Raw genomic sequence first — 22,460 nt, forward strand, 5'->3', positions numbered from 1 at the left:
GTGCGAAGACTCGAGAACACTCGTGGGACCCTGGCTGGGGGGGCAGGGGGGCTCCAGGGCTTCCCTTCCCTAAAACAGAGAAGCAGGTGGCCGGGATCAGCACGGTTCGAACGGGGTCAGTAGATGCGACGTGTCCCCCCTCCCCTCCGCGTCCTCCGCGGCGAGCGGGACTGACTGCCCCCGACGGGCCCGCGTGGACGAGCGCAGTCTCTTCCCCCCGCGTGTGTCCTGGTGGAGTGTCCAGTGAGGGGGGCGGCCGGGGGCCCAGGAGCGGGTGTTGACCCCACACCCCTGAAGGCACGGAGGGTCGGGGCGCACTGGGGCGGCAGCACTGGCCAGGCGGGGGGCGAGGCCCAGCCTCAGGCTGCTGTGACCGGTGGGGACCGCACTGACCGTGACCCCGTCAGCAGTGGGGACACGGCCGGGGTGGGCAGCCAGCGGGGAGTATGGCGCGGTTGCCCACACAGGGGTACCCTCTGGCGTTTGGGGGTGCTCTGGGCCTCGTGCGGTCTGAACGTGTCCGTCACCTCAGAGCAGCAAGGAAGCAAGATGGTGGGGAGACGCAGTGGAGTTCCCCCGACGGAGAAGGCTGCGCCTGGGACCCGCGGGGAGCGCAGGGGGTGGTGCAGGCTGGCGGCAGGTGGGGTCCGACGGGCTGGGGGCTGCCGGTCGAGGGCCCGGGAGGGCCCGGTGGAGCGGGTTTTGCCGCTGCCGCTGGGGGGGCGGAAGCAGGGAGCAGTGGCGCACAGGACCCACGGCTGGTGTCCCCGCGACACCTCCGGGCTGGGGACCCAGGTCAGGGCGGGGCCTCGAATTCCCCGGCGGCTGCGCACCCCGGTTGCCGCAGGGAGGGGGGTGTGCTGGAGAGGCTGGGCCTCCTGGAGGGACGGACGTCTCTCGCGTCCTGGTCGGCCTCGCTCCGCCGCGCACGTCCCCTGGCCAGGGGCTCGGTGTGGACGCCTCTGCTGGGGACTGACCCACAGAGACGTCGCTGGCTGGACATGGTGGTGTCTGCCCTCCCTCTCCCCCGCCCCTCCCCCCACAGTCCCCCCACACCTGAGGCCCGAGGGGTCCCCGGCCGCCTCCGCGCTGTGCGTTTCGGAAGGGCACCAGGGCCCAGAGGACGCACCGCAGGGCCCTCCGTCTCTCGGGGTTCCTCGGACGGGACGTGTCTGCGCCCCGCTGCTCCGCTTCAGACCCGGTCATTGTGGTCCCCCCTCCCCGCCGCTTAATCCGAAGTGACCGTTTCAGAAACTGTTACCGCGGGGTCCGAGGCTCGCGCTGTTTATAGCCTCGGCTGCGTGGCTGGCCTGGCGCCCCCACCCCCCGGCGTGGGCCTGGGGCGGGCGCTCTGGGTGCCCAGGGAAGACGCGCCGGGGCCCCTGGTCTCCCGGGGTCCGGGCTTGGTCGCCTCTGAGCGCGAGGAGCCGGGGGGCCGCCTGTTCGGAGACCTTGGTTCCGGCTTCCTGTGCGCCTCGCTCAGCAGAGCAAGTGCTCGCTCAGCCTCTGAGCTGGAACCCGGCGAGGGCGGTCAGCGGCGAACTCACACGGGGACTCGGGGCGCCGTTTCCGGCCGCGGAAACAGTGGCCGAGCAACCGTGACGCGTGAGGGGCTCTGGAGGTGACCCGAAGGGGCCACATACGAGCCAGAGATGACCCCAGTGTGGGCCCCCCGCCCCGGGAGGCTGGGTGGGAGTTTCTCTGTGGAGAGCGGCGAGTCCGGCAGCCTCGGTGGTGCTGAGCAGCGACCCGGGAAGGGCCTCGCCGGACGGGAAGGTGGAGGGTGGGTGGGGGGCGGTGCTGGCTGCTGGCTGGGCCGGGACAGCCGGACACCGTGTCGGGGCGCAGCGTCCGCAAGGTGCCGCTCAGAGGGGGACGGGGAGCCCCGGAGACGCTCACTTCCGACACCCGTCTTGCGGGGTGAGGGTGCCGTTCTGGCCCAGGTCGAGGGGCCCATGGCGTCAGACCCCTGGGGGGACCCTCGGGCCACCGTCCTCTCACCGTCTTATCTGGTTTTGCCCCAACGCCCCCGTGCACCCAGTGGCCCAAGGGCCCGACCGCAGCTGCTCGGCCCTGGCAGCCGCCAGAGCCTCCCGGGCCCACGTCCCCCGCCGGCTCGTTCTCCCGTCACTGTGTGTGGCCGGCCGGGCCCCAGCCCGGGGCCCGGGGGACGGACGCTGAGCAGCCCCGGCTGACGGTGTCCGCCCCGTTTCCTCCTGAGCACGGCCCCTCAGGGCCCCTGCTCGCCCCGCCGAGGCTCCGCTCCCGCCTCGGGTGGCGGGGGCTGGGGTATCCCTGCGGGGCGCTCCCAGTGTCGTCAGGACGTGGGTGACATCCACACTACCTCCGGGGCGGGGGGTGAAGGTCCGTGCGGCCTCGTGGCCCAGGTCCCAGCCCGCCGAGTGGTTCTGCTCCTGCTGTGTGCACCGTCCTGTCCGGGGACCGAGGCCCCGCCCACCCTGCGCCCACCCCTCCCCGGCTTCTTGCAGGACAGCCTTTCCCAGGGGGAGGGCCACCCGCCCGCAGCACCCAGGACACCCCAGAGCCCGCTGGCGGCTCGGGCACCCGGGCCTCAGACCTCGGGGTTGGCCATGGAACCGGCGTGGCGGCCACACGGGTGCCCGGGGGAGACGCACACGGTTCGCCTGGGAGTCACGCTCGGGGGCAGGTCCCGATGCAAAGGGAAGTCACAGAGGTGACGGCGAGACTTCCGGGACCGAAGCAGCCAGGCCCCCTGGGGGGCCGCGGGGCTGTGCCCCTCCCTGGCAGACGGCCCAGCCCAGAGCCAGGGGCTGCGTCCGGCTCGGCCCAGGCCCGGCGGCCGCCTGCTTGGTGCTCGGAGGTGGACGAGGACACAGCTCTGCACCCTTGGTCCACGTCACCACGGCTTCTCCCGCGTGACGCCGGCCCGGGGACCGGTCACCACAGGGACCCCCGGCCACAAAGCCAAAGGCACTCTCTGCCTGCGCCTTCCCGGCACAGCGCCGGCTGGGCCCTGGCTGGTGAGACGGACTGCAAACACCCCGCAGGCCCGGTCATCAGGCCACACGACGTGAGACAGCGTAAGCCCTGTGGCCTCGACCGCTCAGCCCGGGGCACGGCCGCTGCCCCTCAGACTGTCCGGGGGGAAGGGACCGCAGCCACACGGCCGTCGGCGTCCGCTCCGGGTGAGCCAGGGCACACCCCTGTCCCCGTGAGATCGGCACACTGTGTGTGTCGGCGTGCCGCAGGGTTCCAGTCGCGGGTCTGTGCGCCGCGAGCTGGGGAAGGCGGAGGGTCGCCGCCTCCGGGGACGGGCAGTCGCTGTGGCATGCAGCCCGGGCCCCCGCTGCGTCTCCGTGCTCCGGGGAGAAGCGGAGCCGGGAGTCCGACCCCGACGCGGGCAGGGAAGGCCCTGGGCCTGGGGGAGCGGGCGGCGGCGTCCAGGCGTCCGAGGCTGCCCCAGGCCCCGCACACGGCCCTTCCCTCGGAAGACACGATCGGACCGCCTTGCGCTGACTCCCTCGGCCAAGCGTTCCAAATACGCTCAGCTTGCCCCAAGGGTGGGAGGAGCCAGCGGCAGATGCTGCGTGGGGGGGCGGGACCCGGGACCCCACACCGCCCGAACGTCTGTGTGCGGCCCCGGGCCCCCCTCCTGAGTCTCGGCCTCAGCCCAGTGGCTGTGGCCGCCTCACGGCGCCGCCGGGCTCAGCCGGCGCACCCTCTCGTCCTCCGCCCATGTCCCTGGGGCGGTGCCACCTGCGGCCTCCAGCCAATCACGGCTTCCAGCCAGGAGGTGCAGGTGCCCAGAGCCAGGCTGCCGGCGGAGGCCTCCGCTCGGGCACGCAGGGGACCGTGGGAGCGGGGGCGTCGGGGCCTATCCCTCCTGCTGGGTGACCGGGGGGCCCCCGGGGCTGCATGTGGGCCCTTCGCTGCGGTTCTAGGGGCTTCCGGCTCACGTGGACGCGAAGGGCTCTCCGGCCGCGCAGAGCAGACAAGGGGGGGGCGCCCCGCCCTCCACCCTGGGCTCTCCCTCCCCTTCCCCTCCTCCTGAGAGCCCCCGGGGGTGGTCTGGCTGCATTGGGCGGGGCCCCCTGCCCTGCCGCCCGCCGGGGGTGGGGGCCAGGTCTCGATGACGCCGCACACGGCCCCGAAGTCCTGCTGGGACGCGCCGTGAGAGAGAACCTGGAATGAGGGACGTTCTGTGAACAGCATTAGGTTTGGGAGGGGATGGGAGCTCAGGCGGGGACAGGGGACAGTGGGGCTGCAGAGCGGGCAGGGGGGCGGTGAGGCCTCGCATCTTCCCGGCCACGGCCCCCGGCGCGGGCACGGACCGCAGCTGAGAGACACGGCCGCCGGGCTGACCCGGCGGGGTGGGGGTCAAGGGTCCAGGCGAGTGTGGAGGGGGGACCGGAACCGTTCGCCCCGGGTCGAGCACCAGTGAGCTCAGCGCTCCCCCACGCAGAGCGCGAGAGAAAAGCTGGGGGCCCCTGGCACACGGCTGAGTGGGGGGGAGGGGCAGCCGGGCGGGGGCAGCGTGGCCCCGGAGCCTCGGCCCGAGAGGCCCCCTGGCGCAGGGAGGGGTCCAACAGCCTCCCGCGGCTCCGTGGGCGCGCCCAGCGGTCGCGTCCCGGCCAGAGAATGAGACACACACGGGCCGAGGGGCCGGGAGACGCCATTAGTCTCTGTGTTGCAAAACCTGCCCTCCCAGGCCCTGCAGGAGGGGCGGCGCCTCTGGGTGGGGACCCGCCGGGTGGGGACCTGCCCTTCACCCTTCGCCCTTCGCCCTTTGTCGGGGAACTCGAGGTGGACGGCCCTTGGCTAGCAGCCGGACCGACTGCACCCGAGGGTCCGAGGGGCGGATGGCCGGGGGCGGGGAGAGCGCACGGGAAACTTCTCGGAAAGGTGTCCCTCCCCGAGAGGCTACTTTTATGGAGACTCGTCTTTTCTGCAAAGAGGAAACATTCTTGCAACGAAAGAAAAGCTACTAAACCGGAGAAGCTCCTTGCGTTCGACAGAAACACTCGTGACTCTGCAGAAACAATGAAGCCCCTGGAGCCGTACATCGGTTCAGCAAGAAGAGTGGCCCTTGGCGGCGTCCGCACCGTTCCACGGACGAGTTCACTGTCACGGGTCTGTCCCGAGGGAGGGGGCAGCCCCAAAGGGACACAATTTCTGCAGGAAGACGTGGCCGTGGGCACGGAACAGGAACGGTCCCGGTGGCAGGAACAGGAGGGGGTGCTGGTTAAAGATGCCGGTTGTCGGCCTTTCCAAGGAGACGGTTTTGAGGGTTTAGACAGCAAGGAAGGTGCTTCCGGCTTCATACGCACTGAAACCAGAAGTCACAAAGTTACGGGACGGCGTCGAATCGATCACGTTAACACGCGCAGAGGGACACGGGAACGAAGACGGGCCAACGGGAACCACGTCTGGTGTTCCGAGACCACTGGGTCCTGAGCACCCTTGGGGGCTGGTCGCCAAGCCCCCGCCCCTCCCGCAGCAGCGGGGGCCGTGGAGGAAGGCGGGCGATAGTTGAAGGGGGCGAGGTCCCCCTCGGGACGGCCCGCCGGGCTCCCCGCTCGGTCCTGTCCACGGCCACGCCGCTCCTGGGGACCACGGACCGTGCCCGGCGCTCTGAGCTCCCCCCGCCTGCCCGGGTGCCGGCCCCCGCCGCCCTGCCGCCGCCCCCAGAGACCTGGGGTCCAAACCCTGCCCCGGGGGCAGCGGCTTCCCCGGTCTAGTCCCGGCCGCTCCCCCCGACGCCGCGTCCCCACACGCACTTCCGTCTCCCGTGAGCCCCTCCCCGACCCCACGCAGACCCTCCGCTCAGGCGTCCCTTCCGTCCCGACCACCTCCCCCCGTCAAGTCCACGCCTGACCCACACCAGAGGCCGGCTGGGGAAACTGAGGCTTCACTCCAACGCCGAGGGCGTCTCTGCCAGGTCCCAGCACGAAGTGCACGTCAGACCTCGGGGGGCCGGGGGGCTCCTGGGACTCAGCCTCACAGGAGGGGCCGGGCGGGGTGGGGGCGGGGGGCGGCTCCCCGAGTTGACTCTCTGCCCAGAACGTTCTGCTTCCGTCTGTGTCTCGTTCCCGGCACAAGGGGCCGAGCTGCTCAAAGGCAGAAATCCTGCTTGTTCGTCTCTGAGCTCTTCCTGGAACCCACTATGGCGCCACAGCCGGGTGGGCACCGGAGCTGGGACTGAGCCGAGGAAGGCCGGACGCTCTCGACGGCGGCGGTGGGGGCGGCGAGCACTCTGGGGAGCCCCGGGCCGGAGCCGGAGCTCAGCAGGCCCTCGGGGTGGGGCACGCGGTCAGCCCCTGCACCGTCAGGCGAGGTGTGTCGCCCAGGTGCCGCGGGCACGCCGTCCGCTTGCAGGGGTCCGGCAGCAGCAGCGCCGGGGGCCAAGCCGTCCTGCTGGAAACGCCTGAGGGGAGGTTCAGGGAAACTGGGCTGAGCTCCTCGGGGCCCATCGGGCGCGGCCTCGGCCAGGGACATGGCGGCAGACGGGTGCAGGGCACCGAGGCCGGGACCTCACTGGGGGCTCTGCACGACTGCGCCCACGGACGGCTCGGCTGGCGGCTGTCGCTGGGGTCGTGCGCGGGCCCCAAAGGTGCCTCACGGGCCGTCGGCGCCTCCGTGCGAGCGTCTCTGGGAAGCGACGACACAAGTCCCACGCCTCCTCTTCCTCGGGAGACTGACTGGTCCCTCGGGTGACGCAATTGGGGGGCGGGGGGGAGGGCGCCTGTCCGCTCCGAAGCGCCCGCCTAGCACGAGGGGGGGTTCCCAGCCCAGCTCTGCCCCTTCCCCGCTGGGCGACGGTGGGCAGGCCGTCTCCCGCTCTGGGCTGCGGTGGCCTCGCCTGCAGGGGCTCGTGTCCTTGGGGGAGGACACCGGCTGGCCGTGAACGCCGGCAGGGCTGCTCGGGGCTGGGACCGGCTCAAGCCCGGGCCCCGGCGTGGCCCCCACCACCCGGCCTGCTTCCCCTGCCCTCAGTTCGGGGCGAGCGACCCGCCAGCTCCTCTCGGGGCAGAGAGCCCACCTTGCACCCCCAGGCATGGCCGTGGGGGACCAGCGGCACCGCCCGGTGTGGGTTCGTTTTCTGTTTCGTTTCGTCGGTCTGGTTCTGTGCACCGTGGGGAGGGCCAGACTTTTTGGGGCGTTTGCCCAGCTGTCCGAGGGAAGGGGGCTGGTGGCGGAGCAGCAGCCCTGGGTGCTCCGGCCCGAGGCTCGGGTCCGCCTGGCTGTGGCATTGGACTGACACCCTGGCCCCGGTGCCTGTGCGTGGGGCAGGGACGCCTGGTGGCCGGAGACACGGGGCTGGGCACAGGGAGAGCTCAGCCCTGAGCCCCTGACCTCATCAGAGCTGGACCCGCAGAGTGACGAGCGTCCGGGGCCCAGAGGCCGAGCATGCGGGGGGGCAGGGACGGGGGTGCCGTTCTCGTGGGCGCAGGGCGTCCTGACACTGAGCCCTGCCCCCTCCAAGCTCCTGGCCGACGCCGGCCCGGGCGTCTGCTCCGGACAACCTGACCGAGGTCAATGCAGAGACAGGGGTGTTGTGTGAAGGACGGGATGGGCTGGGGAAGCGCCCTTGGCTTTGGGGAGTGTTCCAAGCAGCACTGACCCTTGGGGACCCGAGCTGGGGTCGGAGTGACCGGTGTGGGACCCACAGGTTGCTCCGTGAGCACCGGCCGTGGCCGTGGCCCCGAGCCCAGGCCGCCTCTGGGTCTGCCCTCGGGAGCTGGGTGCCTTCCCCGCCCCAGGGGAGTGTTGGCGCCTCGCCAGGCCCCCCTGGGGGGGTCACTGTGGCGTTTTCCCGTGACAGTGCTGGGGGCTCCAAGGGGCGACCTCCCTCCCGCAGTGGACCGGTGGTTCAGCCGAGGATTGAACTCGGGCAGCGCTGGCTCTCGAGTCTGAGTGTCTGACCACAGGCCACGCCGGCCGCGTGGACTCTGCCAGCTCCCTGACTTTGCGCTCTGTGTGTGGAGACACAGCGTGTGGGACACGACCTGCCCGTCAGGGACGCGCGGCTGTGACTCTGGAGCAGGGACCCCCGTGTGCGTCAGGGGCCCCGGGTGTCCCAGCGCCGCCCGGGGCTGCACCGCCCGCTGTGGCCGCCGGCACACCGGCCGGGGAAGGCCCAGGACAGCCAAGGGGCAGAGGGAAGGCGACCAGAGTGTGTCCTCGGCACCTGCCCTGCACCCTGCCCGGCGGGTGCTGGCCGTGGCACCGGCCTCCGACTCCCGCCCGGCACTGGGCCCCTCGCCGCCATGTTCTGCCCGCGTGGTGCCTTCCCTGAGCTGGGACACGGGGCTGTGCACTCAGGTGGGGGACCGGGTGCCGGCGTCCCCGGGCTTGGGTCGGGCTGCGCCGTGGGCTGGGGCTGGGGCTCGGGTGGCCGTGGGGACCAGCCGGCGACGGACAGCAGCCCGCCTGCCAGGCAGCTGCGTCCAGGACGACCTGCTGAGCCCGCGGGCGTCTCCTGTGTATGTGGACGGCCGACGCCGTGGGGCCGCGCCAGGGCCGGTGGCCCCCGAGGAGGGGCCCACTGCCCACGCGGGGAGCCCACCCCCTCTCAGCTCTGTCCTCCCCCCTTGCACTGACCCAAGTCGGCTCCTCGTCGCCCTGCTCTTCGCGCCCCTGGGGTGGCGATCCAGCCGCTGCCCCTGCGTGCGGCCCGCCTTTCCCACGCCAAGTGCTCCCACGGGGCCCCCCCCTCGCGCCCAGAGCCGGGGCCGGGCGAGGCGTCTGCTTCCTCTGCCATCCCGTGGGCACGCATGCCGTGCTCCGGCCTCACCCCACGCTCCTGCCACTGGGGGCTCCCTCTCCTCCGGCCCCTTGGAGCCGGCTCAGCCGCTGCGCCCAGCTGCCCGGGGAGCCCACCCGCGGGCTCCCTCCCCGCCCCACCTGCCACCTTCGCACACCGGGGCTCGGGCGCCGAGCTGGTTGTCCTGGGACGCCCCCGCAGGGCCCCCCTCACTGCTTCCGCCCCGGACCTCACCGCCTTGGCTCCCGGACCCCCAGCTGAGCTCCCAGACACGGGCGGCGGGGGGGGGGGGGGTCCTGGTCTCTGCCTGTGCCCGGTGCTCCACGCCGCTCGCCAGGTTTGGAAGCTGCGGACAGGCTGTGGGACGACCGAGGCGTGCCCATGGGCCCACACCTGCTCCTGTTGTGACCGACGGGACGACGTCACCGTCTGGCAGAACTCGCCCGCGTGCAGAGCTGGCCCGGAGCGGGGCGTCAGCCCCTCCCAGGAACCTCGTGCTCCGCAGAGTCTCACGCACCTGAGACTCCACACGCCTCTCAAGGGCCCCGTTTGCCGCGATCGCCCGGTCCTCCGTCGCACGTCAGCTCACAGAGCCCGGCCCGGCCGGAGAGCGCAGAGGCTCGGACGCCGCCCCCGGCCCACGGCGGCACCACTGTGCTGGCCGACCTCAAACTCGAGACTTCATCTCCAGAACACGAGTCGAGTTCAACTTTGTGGACTTCGTCGAGGTTCTGGCCGGCCAAGTGGGCGTGATCCCCGATTTACCACGGCCCCCCCACGCAGAAACGGGAGCTTTTCCTGAGAGCAGACGGTGGGGAGACAAGAGGAAGAGAGAAGGCGGAGGAAGAGGAAGTGGCCGTTCCCGGTGACAAGTGACACCTGCTGGGCCCAGGGATGGGACACGGGCCCAATCCTCTCAGAGTGAGGGGATCTTTTAAAAACTCATCTTGGTCCGGGCTGGTGTGGCCCAGTGCACTGAGCACTGGCCTGGGAACTAAAAGGTCACCGGTTCGATTCCCAGTCAGGGCACATGCCTGGGTTGGGGGCCAGGTCCCCAGTAGGGGGCACATGAGAGGCAACTGCACATGGATGTTTCTCTCTCTCCCTTCCCCTCTTTAAAAATAAATAAAATAAAACCTTTAAAAACTGTCCTATAGGATTATTTGGAGAGCCGAAGAGGTCTGTGCTTCAGACACACACAGCTGCCCCGGGTGGAACGCTCGCTGACGCCAGGGGCTCCCAGGGGGCATCGGTGCCATTGCAGCCCCGTCGCCTCGCTGAGACGGGGGGCTCAGAGGGGGCGAGCGACGCGGCCCGGGGCGCCCAGCAGGCTGGCGGTGGTGCGGCGCTTCGGAGCCCCTTCCTGAGCCTGGAGCACGCGAGGCTCCCAGCCGCCGGCCCTGCTGCTTCCCCGGCGGAAGTTCACCGACCGGCCCGTTCTGGGGCTCCACGCGTGTGACTGCGGGGTACCTGTCCCCGGGGGTGGCCCGCGCACGGCTCCCGCTTGGCTGGAGGTGGGGAGACGGGCTCTGGGAGAGAGCGAGCGTCAGACCGGCAGAGCGGCCGGCGTCTCTCTCCCGGGCACAGAAGCCTCCGCCGAGCAGCGGGGCTCGCAGGGGGGCTCTTGGAGCAGCGCCGAGCCACGGGCGGTGGGGGGGGGGGGCCCGGGCTCGGAGCGGAGCCCCTCCTTCCTGGGGAACCGGGCTCCCAGCCGCCAGAGGGCCGGCCGGAGGGGAAACAGCTGGCCCCCATCCCCGGCCCCTCTCTGGCCCCTGGGCTTGGCCCACTGTGGCCGAGGGCGTGTGTGTTTGGCTGTGACTCCTTCCCTGGGGTGGGTGTCCTGTTTCGCCGGCGCCCGGCCAAGCCGAGCCCCTGGCCTGCGTCCCGGGCCTCGGCCGCAGCGGGGCGGGTTTGGACAGAGACGCCGGCGGAGGCCCCTCTGGTGGGCGATGGCAGGGCCGGCCCCTCGCCCGTCCTGGCCGGAGATGCAGCTGACAGCCTCCCCTCTGGGCTGGGGCTGAACCCCTATCTTGGAGGGGGCCCCCTCCTCCCACCCACAGCCTGCAGCTGCCCGGCCCTTCCTGTGCACCCCGGTTTCTGGACCTGAGGCCCTGGCGCGGCTGCCCCCACCGGACCCCTCGAGCCCCGCCCCACGTGGTGGGTGGACGGCCACACGCACGCAGCCTCTGGAGTCTGAGCCTCGTCCCGCCCACGGGGGAGCCACAGCCTTTGGAAGCGGCCCCTCCTCTGCTCTGTTGCCGGGCTCCACGGGAGCCCGGGACCGGGCGTATGGGTTAGCGGTGTCTCTCGGACGGGGTGCAGTCAGAGGCAGTTTTCAGGGAGCACCAGGACCCGATTCTCCCCGGTGAGCCCAGAGCAGCTCACGGCTGGGCCACGGTGGCCCCTAGCAGGTGGCCCGGCTCAGGCCCCCGCGGGACGCTTGCTGCAGAAGCGGGTCCCCGCAGGGGCTGGGTTCCGGCAGCTGCACAGGCTCGGGCGCTGCCTCCGTGGGAGCCGAGGGGGCAGGGCCTGGGCTGCCGCCCGAGGGTGGCAGTGTCACGGCAGATTAAAGTGTGTGACGCTGGCCCTGCCCTCGGGGGCCAGGGGCGGTCAGAACACAGTCCCCGTGTAATGAGACGGGCCCCGTCGGGTATAGCCAGCGAGAGTGACAGCGGCACCGGCGGGAGGCCAACCGCGCCTCTGAGCGACCGTCCCGGTGTCCACGCCGGTCCTGCCGGGCACGGCTGCCGTGAGAGTCCCGTTTCCAGATGAGGAAACTGAGGCACAAGGGTGCTGTGACTTGAGAGCTGAGCCCACGCCGCACGACGCAGCCCGGAGGTGGCCCCCGGAGCTGACCCCTGGAGCCGACCCCCGGAGCCGACCCCCAGATCTGGCCGGCTTGTGGGGTGGCTGTGGCTGTGGCGTCGCACAGAACTGCGGGGCGGCCCACGTCTCTCCCGACCGTCTGGGCCGGTGCCGTGCGGACCCACCGCAGAGGCAGCTGCGGCTAACCGCACGAGTCCTGTCTGGGCCGGGGCAGAACCTCCTCACCGGCTGGAGGCCGGTGTCTGCGGTTTATCTGCGTGTCCGTGTGCCTGAGCGCAGTCTCCAGGACGCTTCGCTGGGCGGGTGCGGCCAGACCGGGGCAGGTGGGAGTCGGGAAGGGGGCTCAGCGGACGAGAGGCCCGGGCGCTGCAGGCGCGGGTCCAGGAGGGGGTGCTCGCCGGCACCTTGCCGATCCAGGCTCCCAGCTCCTGGGGAGCCTCCTGCCTGCTAGGAGGGCGTCAGCCCCGAAGAGCTCGCCCCTCAAGCCACAGCGTCCTAGGGACGAGCTCCGTTCCCAGAGGCCTGTCCTGGGGTATCCAGGGGACGAGGGGGAGGGACCGGGGGCCTTTCCCAAGCCTGGAATCACTCCGTGTGACTCACGGGACGAGGAGCTTGTGACTGGACGCCCCGGGGTTTTCCACGCTGCGAGGACCCCGGGGGGCCGTCCAGGCCCTTACTCAACGCTCGCGGCCGCTCGAGGTCCAGGAGGAGCAGGGCGTGCCGGGCGCGCCCTCCTCCACGCTCTCTGCAGAGGACGGGTCTCGGGAGGGGGCTCGGGAGGGCCCAGGTCACGCCGCCAGCCGGACAGAGGCCGTGTCTGCTGCGCCTCTCAGCTGGCGGAGGAGGAGACGTAGGGGGCGTTTCTGATCGATAGTGCGTGTGCAAGCGTGTGTGCACATGTGCACTGTGTGTGCCGGCGTGCACACACGTCAGGTCTTTTCCTCTCCGCCGTCCGGCCCGCGCGCTGCTGCTGCGGGGTGAGCTGCCCGCGGCTGCTGGTCCGCGAGCGCGTGAAGCCCTTGACCCTCCCGAAAGGGGGCTCGCGTGTGAGGGGACGAGGCCGGGGACCGGCTCCGGGGGCGGGGGACCAGGCGCCCTGGCGACGAGCCGGACAGCGGCTTCCCGTGGGGGCGGCGGGTCCCCTGGGGGCGTGCCTGTGGCCGGGGGACGCCCGACCCCGCTCCAGGCGCCCACGGCTCCGTCCCATCTGAGGGACGCTTGCAGCGGGGCCTGCGAGGCTCCCCAGGCCGGGCAGCCGGCCTCCTTCCGCAGAGACCTTTGGCTGGACTCTCCCGCCCCCGTGGGGGGGCCGGGGGGGGGCGAGGCCGCGGTTCCTGCGGCCTGGGGCTTGGCGCCCGCCACGCTCGGCTGGGTCCCTTCTCTGGCCCGGCCTCTGTCCCAGAGTGACCCCGGCTCTCTCTCCGCGGGCTCCCGACAGCCGGGCCTGGTGGCCTCCCTTCCAGACATGGGCCCCAGGGTCCTGCAGGGGGCGCTGCAGCCTCTCTCCTCCGTGGCCTGGGGGCTGGGGGGCCGGGGGTGGGGGGAACCAGGCAGCCATCTGAAACAGCCGGTGTCCCACCGCTCGTCCCGCTGGTCCCACGAGGATGCAAGACTGGATGCCCCCCTGCGCCGCCCGCCTGGGGCCCACCCGCCCCATCGGAGGGTGTGTCTGGCGACCTACGTCCATGACGGTGATTTTGCCCGGGGTCCCATCCTCTCCCGGACCCCAGACACGCCCCCCGGTTCTGCAGACGGAAAGGGCGGGACAGAGCAGGGCAGCAGGGTCACCAGGGTCATGGGGTGTGCCCTGCCTTAATGCGGGTGGACGGACGGACGGACACTCCCTGGAGGAGCTGGGAATGAGGAGACCTCGGCAGAGCTGGAGAACGGAGGGAAAGCTCGGGTCCATCGGGCATAGCCGTGGGTGTGAGCACACACACGTGTGTGTGTGTGTGTGTGTGTGTGTGTGCGCTTGGGGCTGTCTCCTGCCAGACCCAGCGCGTCCACCTGCTTGTTTGCCGACGGGAAAGGCTCCCGGGGGGCTCTTCCCTGCTCTCGACTCGGAGATGGAAGCGACTCGGCAGAGAGGACAGTTGCCTGTTCAGTGGCCCCCGAGGGGGACCGTGGGGCCTAAAGCCTGCAGGTCCCCGTCCCCACCAAGGCCTCGTCTCCCAGGTGGGCCAGCCCAGGTGCTGCGCAGCCGTGCCCATGGTGCCCACGGTCCCTGCTCCAGCATAGCCCAGGCCCGTCACCCGGTGGCCCCTGCCCACCCCGCGCCCCAGGCCCACCTGCTGGCGGGGAAGGCCTGCCTGGGCTTGGGCAGAGCTGTGTGGGCTGCCGGCCGCCTCCGACTTCTTCCAGGAGGGCAGGCCTCTCCCCGCTGGCCCCATCACGGGCCCAGCGAGACGGTCCCTGCAGAAGTCGGCGACCCGGGTCAGGGTCCGCAGCCCACGAGGACAGTGCCTGAGACAGTGGCTGGACCTCCTCGGGCAGCTGGGAGGGCTGAGTGGCCGCCGGCCAGGTGCTCAGGCCTCTGCACGGGCATTGCCCGTCACAGCGGCGGGCTGGTGCTCGCCCACGGCCGGGCCCACTGTCTCCGGGGTCTGCCACACGTCTCCTTCCCTGGGCGCGTGTGTGGGGACCCGTTGGTGGGGAGGGTCCCTGGTGCCGTGGTGACCGGCGCACGGAGGCCCCGTGCCGCCCTGTGCGTGGCGACGCCGCGACCTCACACCCCTTCCCTTGTCCTGGGAAGAGCCGCTGGGGGCCTGCCACGCCGGGGTGGGGGAGGGCGGGGAGAGCACCTGCGGAAATGGTCTGGAACTCTTCTCACGGGGAGCTCGTCTCTTCACCCTCACTGGTTGACCCAGCCCCTTGTGCAAACACAGACGTGCGGGTGTTTATTTTACACCTTGAGCTATGATCCAGCCCCACTGTATTCATTTAGTTTTGCTCAAATTGCCCCGGCCCTGGCCGCTGGGAATCTCTCCTGGGTTCAGGGTCCCGTGGGCCCGTCCCTGTGAGGGGTGTGTGTGTGTGTGTGAGACTGTGTGTGTGTGTGTGTGTGTGTGTGTGAGCGCCGCCTCCATGTCTGACCCTGGAGGAGTCTCCGGGCCCCTCCTGCGTGTCCCACCCCCGGGTGAGAACCTCTCCCAGGAGCCCCCATGTTCTCGCTGGCGCTGGTGCCGGGCACCGAGGTCTGGACGTTGGGTCTGCTCGTCACTGCCGAGGTGTCACTGCTTTCGACCCGCTCGGCTGACGCAGTGAGGTGGCACAGGCGTGTGCACACCCCGTGCACACACACACACACACACACACACACCTGCACACGTCACCACCTGCACCTACCTCTGTAGAGTAAACGGGAGTTTGCACTGATGCCTCTCTCCGACCCACCGCTGCGCTGCCGTTCCGGGGGACAGGAAAACTCGGGGGGGCCGCTCGGGGGACTCGTGAGGCAGGACTCGGCCGGCCTGCCGCCCAGGGAAGGCCGACACGCTAAGATCACGGAGTGTCTCCCTCGGTCTGACGCGGGAATCCACGTCAGAATGACGCGGACGTCACAGGTGTCAGCTTCGCTGTCTCGCCGCCCAGGTTGGGTCAGTCCAACCTCGGGGACTCCGCGCTCCGTCCGGCTCCATCCAGTCCCGTGGGCGCGTGGGACCCCCTGTGCTACGTGACAGCTGACGGTGCTTCCAGCTCTCGGGGCTGTGGTCTGCGGCCCCAGGCACCGAAACGGGCCCTGGGAACCCGGGGGACCGGGCGCGCGGCGGTCTCAGGGCGTGCCCTCGCCTCCCTCACGTCCTCTCCTTCTCTCTCTGGCTCCCCTCGGCCCTGGTGGGCTGCAGGCTGCAGGTCGGTCGCCGCCCTGGAGATGACCCCGCTCCCCAGGATGCCCCTGGCGCCGGTCCTGCTGCTGCTCCTCTGGAGTTCTGCCGAAGCTCAGGTCAACCCAGGTAACAGGCCGCTGCGCCGCCGTGCACTGCCCACCAGCCCGACCCCAACGGGCAAGCCCCCTGGTGCCCCCCGCCCCGGGGGACAGCTCGGCCGGGGGTGTCGCGGGAGCAGGGGGGGATTGCTCTCTGTGACTCGATGAACTCTGGGAGCGGAGTCCAGACTCCAGCAGGCGGGGTGTGAGGAAACCTGTGGAACATGGGGGTGGAGCCCTGGCTGGTGTGGCTCAGTGGATTGAACACCAGCCTGTGAACTGAAGGGTCGCCAGTTTGAATCCCAGTCAGGGCACATGCCTGGGTTGTGGGCCGGGTCCCCAGTAGGGGGTGTGTGAGAGGCAACCACATGGTGATGTTTCTCTCCCTCTCTTTCTTCCTCCCATCCCCGATCTCTAAACAAGTAAATAAAAATTTAAAAGAGAAAAGAACAGAAAACAGAGGTGGAGGAAAGACCCATTTCTTGTGCACCTTTGAGAACAGACAGGGCGGATTTCCTGGTGCCTCGGGGACCCCTGCAGGTGCCCTTGGGTGGCTCAGGCCTGTGCTCCTGTGTGCGTCAGGGCTGCTCTGGGGGCCCTGGTCTCGCGGGGTCTCAGGCGGGTCCTCTCCCACAGGGGGCGGCCCGCTCCTGAGTGAAGTGTTCGGGGGAATCTTTCCCTCCCAGCACCCCTCCCTCTGCATGTTTTCATCGCACGAACGTTTACACCCAAAAGGACGCAGACAACAGGGTCATGTCTCCGTTGCCACGGTGATGCCGCTTGACCACTGTGCGGAGGTGGTGACCGTCCGGGCCGTGGAGGGACTGCTTCCGGGGTCCCATGGGCCCCGCTGCATGCCCGGTGTGCAAGACGGCCCAGTGTGCGGACGGCCGGGGGCTGGGCCGCGCTGCCCACTGGCAGGCCGGCGTGGGTGTGTGTGTGCGTGAAGATCGCCCGGCAGCCAGCGCAGCAGCAGGAGCGCGCGGCGGTGTTCATGGCCGCGCCGGCATCTGGTCCGCTGGGATTGCCACGGCTTGAGTCTCCGTGGCCGGGACCCGCTCGGGGACTGGGAGGGCCTCGACGGCGCCTGCCCCAAGTGCACACGTAGGGAAGCGTGTGTGGCACGCGCATGTTCCATGTGATGGACTTGACAAACGTCACACCAGCTGGGTGGCCCCCGGCTGGGGACACGGCTCTCCCAGCGCCCCTCCCCCTGCCCCACGGCGCCCCTGCCCCGTGCGGCCGGCTGGACTCGTGTGCACGGAACCCCACGGCGGGAGCACGCCCCTTCCCGTCTGGCTTCTCTCGCTGCACGTGTTCCTTGCGCCGGTTCGCGCTGTCCTGCGACACCACCCGCCCCCGGGCGTGCGTCATGCGTGCGGTCAGCCGCGGTGGGGGTTTGGGTCCCGTCCAGGCTGGGCGGTCAGAGCCGCACCTGCCGTGGTCACGCCCGTGCCCGCGTCCGGTGGAGGTGCCGGCCCAGTCCCTCGGGGGCAGCCCCCAGCGTGGGTGGGGCTCCTGGGTCGTGTGCCGCCTGTGACCTTTCTTTGCCCGCCGCCACCGTGTCTTCCCAGGGGCCTGCACCCGTCGGCCGGCCAGACAGTGGGTGGGGGTCCCGGCCCTTCGGGCTGTGGTCCCTGAGACGGTGTTCGTGGCCCCTCCACGGAGCCGTTTGTGAGAACCCCCACCACCCCCGCCCTCCGCACAAACCCCGCGTCCACGCGACCTCTAGTCAAGACAAGTGGGGGCCACGGCGCCTTCAACTCGAAGGTTCGTCGCCGTAATGGGGCTGGCGCCCCCGGCCTCCCCGGATGAGCGTGCTGGCCCTCCCACCCTTCCCCTTGTCCATCTCCCCGAGCGGCCTGCCAGCCGTCCCCTCCGGCCCCGGCTCGCCCGCCGTGGCCCGGCATCCTGTCCCCGCCCTGCAGCCGGGGGAAGAGTCGCTGTGTGAGCACGGGGTTGGGGGCACGGCCGCTGGGCGCAGCCTCGGAGACGGGGCGACGCGGGGATGCCTGAGCACCTGACTGGACCGCGCCAGCCCCCCGTGTCGGCGAGCGGCGGCCGCCCCGGAGCGGGGGGGGCCGGCCGAAGATGGCAGCTGTGTCGGCCAGGGCGGAAGAAACGCGGTGTCCGTGTGCACCCGTCTTTCCAGGAACACGAAACATCTGCGTGCACGCGTGTGGTGCCCGTGTCGACACAGTACGGCCCGAGCGGGGCCCGGGGAGGGAGGAACTTGAATTTCCTGTACGGGAGCCAGCCCCGCGCTGCCCAGGTCGGCCCTTTCTGCCCGTGAGAGTGTTTGGTGAGTCCGCCCCGAGGGCGGCCTGCGGCCTCCTTCCTGCCGGCAAGGGGACCTCTCCCTGGGGACGGCAGAGACGCCCCTGCCCCTGCGGCGCCCTGGCCCGCGCCAGGCGGGGACGAGGAGAAGGTGGCCCCCAAGGGCAGCAGCAGCTCGCCTCCGGCGGACCCCCGGTCCGTCCCCGGAAGGGGTCGGAGGGGCGTCAGCCCGCGCAGCCCTCACGGGGACCTTGTCGGGCGGGCCGTCCACTGTGCCAGCTTCTCGGAGGAGGAGCCGTGGCCCCAAAACATCGGGGTGGCTCCCTCCAATCCCCCAGCAGGGCTGGGGGCAGGGCTGGGCTGCCGCCACCCTGGGTGGCCCGCCCCTGGCCTCCCGCGGAGCCAGCCCCAAAGCTCCCGTGTCCCCCAGCCGGGCGCCTCCGGTGGTCTGCTGGGGCGACACAGGGGGCGGGGGGGCGTGAGGGGGGGCCAGTGGCGTGGGCTCCGCCGGGCCAGGTGCTCGGAGGAAGGAGGCGGCTGAGCTGAGGCGAGGGAGGCCCCGAGGCCTGGATGGGAAGCGAGGGTGTGGGCCGCCTGCGGGGCAGGGGGTGTCGCCGGGCACAGGTGAGCCCAGGGCGGCGCCCGGACCTGGGCCCACCTGAGCTGGGGACCCTCTGGCCGCGAGCGGGGCTGTCTGCTGGGCAGCTCCGTCCTCCCCTGCGACAGCGGGGTCCTGCCGCCCCGGTCCTTCCTCCGGGCACGCGGGTTCTGGTTGGTCTTGTTTGTTGAGGTAGACTCTTCATTTCATCTGATTTAAAAATTTTTCGGTAAACGTGTACCCCTTCCGCCACGTCTCCCGTCCTCCACTGCCCGGCCCTGGCAGCTGGCAGCACGTTTTCTGTTTGCATGAGCTCTGCGTGTTGAGCTCCGCGTGTTGTTTTTTGTTTCCGTGTGTGTGTGTGGGGGGTGGGTGTGTGTGTTCAGGCTTCGCGCTGCGAAAGAGCACGTGGTGTTTGTCTTTCTCTGACCTGTTTCTCGTAGCCTCCACCCCCCAGGTCCGTCCGTGTTGCTGCAGAGGGTGAGACCTCACCCTTTCCCAGGGCCGGGTCCCGTCCCCTCGTGCGCTCACACCGCACTTCTATCCACGCGCCCACCGGTGGGCGCCCGGCCCTGGCAGCTGTGGACTGCGCTGCAGCCAGCACGGGGTGGGGGGCAGCTGCTTTGTGAGGGAGCGTTTTATTTTCCTACAGACGTGTTCCCACAGGCGGACTAGACGGGCCATATGGTGGTTCCATTCTTAACTTCTCGAGGGTCCTCCGTACCGTTCTCCCCAGCGGGTACCCCAATATGCGGTCCCACCAGCAGTGCACGAGGGTCCCCTTTCTCCACATCCTCGCCAGCCAGCTCCTACTGTTTCCTGTCTCTTTGATGGCGGCCGTCCTGACAGGCGTGCAGGGACATGTCGCCATGGTTTGGACATGCGTTTCCCTGGTGACGAGAAGTGCTGGGTGTTGAGCATCTTTTCACGCACCTGTTGGCCGTCCGCGTGTCCTCTTTGGAAAAACGTCTATTTATGTCCTCCGCCCATTTTTTAATCAGATTCCCCCCTTTTTTGCTATTGAGTTGTATGAGTTTTTATGTATTTTGGATATTAATGGATATTAACCCCTTGTAGATAGATGATTTGCAAACATCTTCTCCCGTCCAGGAGGCTGTCTCTTCACTCCGTTGATGGTTTCCTTGGCTACGCAGGTGCATTTTAGGTTGCCGTGGTCCCACTTGCTGTTTTTTCCTTTTTTTGCTGTTTCTTTTGGTGTCAAATTCGAAAAATCACTTCTAAGGCCTACATCAAGGTGCTGGCTGCTTCTATTCTCTTCAAAGAGTTTTACGGTTTCCAACCTCACGTGCAGATCTTTAACCCACTTTGAGCTGAGGTTGGTGTGTGGGGAGGCGTTGAGGCCCGCGTCCATGCTTTTGCGTGGGACTGTCCGTTTCTCAGCACCGTTTACTGAAGGCACTGCCCTTCCCCAGTTCGTATTCGAGGCTCCTTCATCATTAGTTAATTGATCATATGTAGTCGCGGGTTTATCTCTGGGCCCTTGATTGTTTTCCCTTGGTTTCTGCGTCTATGTTTCTGCCAGAGCCGCACTGTTTTGATTACTGTCAACGTGCAATGTAGTTCTAAGTCAGGACGTGTGGTGCCTCCAGCTTTGTTCCTCTCTGTCAAGACGGCTTTGGCTGCTTGGAGGTTTGTGCGTGCGTGTGTGTGTGTGTGTGTGTGTGTGAGAGAGAAAGAGAGAGAGAGAAAGAGGTTCCATACAAATTTTAGGATTACTGTCCCATTTGAAAAATGCCACTGGAGTTTGGAGTTTGGACGGGGATTGCCTCGGCTCTGCAGGCCGCGTTGGGTGGAGCGGGTGTGCGGGCAGTGCCGGTCCTTCCGCTCCGTGAGCACGGAGCTCTCCCCGCACGCTGGTGTCGTCTCCCACGGCGCGCGTCGGTGTTTCGTAGTCCTCAGTGCGTGGGTCTTGTGCCTCCTCGGTCCAGTGTGCTCCCAGGCCCTTTCTTTCTTCTCGATACAATTGTTAATGGTGTCGTTTTCGTCATTTCTTTTTCGGACAGCTCACTGTCGGCGTGCAGAAGTGGGACAGTTTTTCTGGGCGTCGATGCTGTGCCCTGTCACCGGACACAGGTTTCGTTGGCAGTCACAGGCCCCGCGACCCCGGGGCTGGGGTGTCCCAGGGCTCAGGAGGGTAGCAGACTCCCTCGGCCGCCACCCAGGCCACCGCCAGCTCGGCTCCTTCTGGCCCTGAGGTCTCGCGTGTGGAGGGTGCGCGGTGACGGTGGCGTGAGGCCACGGGGCTCGCTGTCCAGCTCTGTGGCTTTAGGCAGCCCTCCGGGTCCCCCCTTGCTCCCTCACGAGACAGGCAGGGTACACGGCTCCCGCCCCACAGGGACCAGAGGAGACCGTGGGGGCCAGCGGGCTTTGGAAAGTCACGAGCAAACATCACGGTTGGGATTTGCTACTTTTGGGAGATAAGGCAGTTAAAGCAACCCCAACGCCACACAACGATGGCTTCTGTCAAGTAGCTGACAGAAGAGGAAAGAAACAAACAGCTAGTTAGTGACTGCTGGGGTCCCTGAGGTCTTGGGAGAGACTTGAGTTACCTCTGGGGAGCAGGAGTTTCTGCCAGCCCTGCACTCGGCGGCCTAACCCAGGGGACGCAGGGCCCTGGGCCCGGGCCGGGCCATTCCGCGACGGCGTGCTTCTCTGCAGAGAACAGCCTGACTGTTGACTTAGCTCTCAGCCTGACCAGCATGCCTGGGAAGAGATGGATGTGGCCAGGCTGGCCTCCCAGAATTCTTCTGGTGGTTTTTGGACGCGTACGCAGTGAAGGGGGAGCGCAGGCATTCACACAGTAAGAGTTTGTGCGGTGGGGGGTAGTTGGCCTCGAGCAGGAGGTGACGAGCCGTTTAAAAACCTGTGACTTCTCCCCGCTTCCCACATGCTCATGACCCTGGCCCTTGTCCTGGGTGCTGTGGTGGCGATCGCGGGGGACGTGTGGCCGTCACACCACACTGGGCGGGCCTGCCTCTCTCCACGCTCGAGGGGCGCACAGGCTCTCCTGCAGAGAAGGGCCGGGATGAGGCCCCGTGGGGCACGAGCGCACACCGGTGACAGGAGGCCGAGAGGGACCATTGTCCCTTTAAACGCGGGGGGTGCGAAGCACAGAGCGAGTGAGCTGGCAGGTGACAGAGGGACGGACGGACGGATGGACGGAAGTGGGGGCTGCACGGCTGAGGCCCCCCCAGAGCCTCCGAGCGCACCCCTGGAGCCTCGAGTCCCCTGCCTCGGCCCCGGGCAGCGGGCAGGGGCAGCGAGTTTTAAGGACATTCTGATTTGGTCTGCGGGGGGCTGGAGGCGAAGACGGGTGGCCGCACCGCGCCGTGCCGTGCCGAGAGTGAATGAGTGCCGAGAGCTCCAGCCACGGTGCCACCGGCGCAGGAGGGGCTCCGGCTATAGGCGTGGGACAGACACACGCACGCAAGAAAGCTGGGATTTCAATTTGCTTGTTTGCTGTTGGTGGGCTCTGGGGTGTCCACCCCACGGCCCCTGGGCCGCACACAGCCCAACAGAACATCGAGAATTTAGTTAAGACATTATGAGACGTTTTTGTGATTACGTGTCGCGCTGTATTTAACGTGGGGCCCAAGACAACCGTTCTCCTCCCAGAGTGGCCCAGAGACGCCGAAAGGTTGGACGCCCCCCGCCCCCCCCCGCCCCCGGTGCAGACGAGGGACCCAGTTCACTGTGGGAGAGGCGGCACGGCCCAGGCCCTGGCGTGGGGGCCGTTCCTCGTCGACGCTGCGTTCGCTTCTCCTAAAGCAACCCGGAGTCTGACGGCCCTGGGGGGGGGGCGGTTGCTTACTTAAGCTCCCAGCCCCGCGGGTCAGTGGCTATAACGGTGCTTCTTTACAGGAACACCGAGAGGCATTGTGGGTTACTACGTATGTCCGCTCCTGAGAGCCACCTCGCTTGGCAAAGGTCGAGATTATTCATCTTGTGATTAGTTTTACTCTGACACCTTCTGAAAAGAGATTGGAGAAGGCTTCCAACGTTGTATAAGAAAGTGAGAGAGAGAGGGAGAGAGAGAGAGGGAGAGAGAGAGAGGGAGAGAGAGAGAG

At 68.9% G+C, this 22,460-nt stretch overlaps 1 protein-coding gene across 2 annotated transcripts in view; it reads left to right on the top strand.

The window, feature by feature from the left end:
- Positions 1–22,460, top strand: part of DDR2 (discoidin domain receptor tyrosine kinase 2) — a 53,345-nt gene that overhangs the window by 3,057 nt on the left and 27,828 nt on the right. For both annotated transcript variants that reach the window (XM_045838411.1, XM_045838412.1), the window contains exon 2: positions 15,418–15,525. In XM_045838411.1, the coding sequence (XP_045694367.1) occupies positions 15,444–15,525 (82 nt within the window). In that variant the 5' untranslated portion in view covers positions 15,418–15,443. The remainder of the gene's footprint in view (positions 1–15,417; positions 15,526–22,460) is intronic.

This window comes from Phyllostomus hastatus, unplaced genomic scaffold, assembly GCF_019186645.2.
Source record: "Phyllostomus hastatus isolate PE091 unplaced genomic scaffold, TTU_PhHast_1.1 phas_contig_283, whole genome shotgun sequence".
NCBI classification, from domain to species: domain Eukaryota; kingdom Metazoa; phylum Chordata; class Mammalia; order Chiroptera; family Phyllostomidae; genus Phyllostomus; species Phyllostomus hastatus.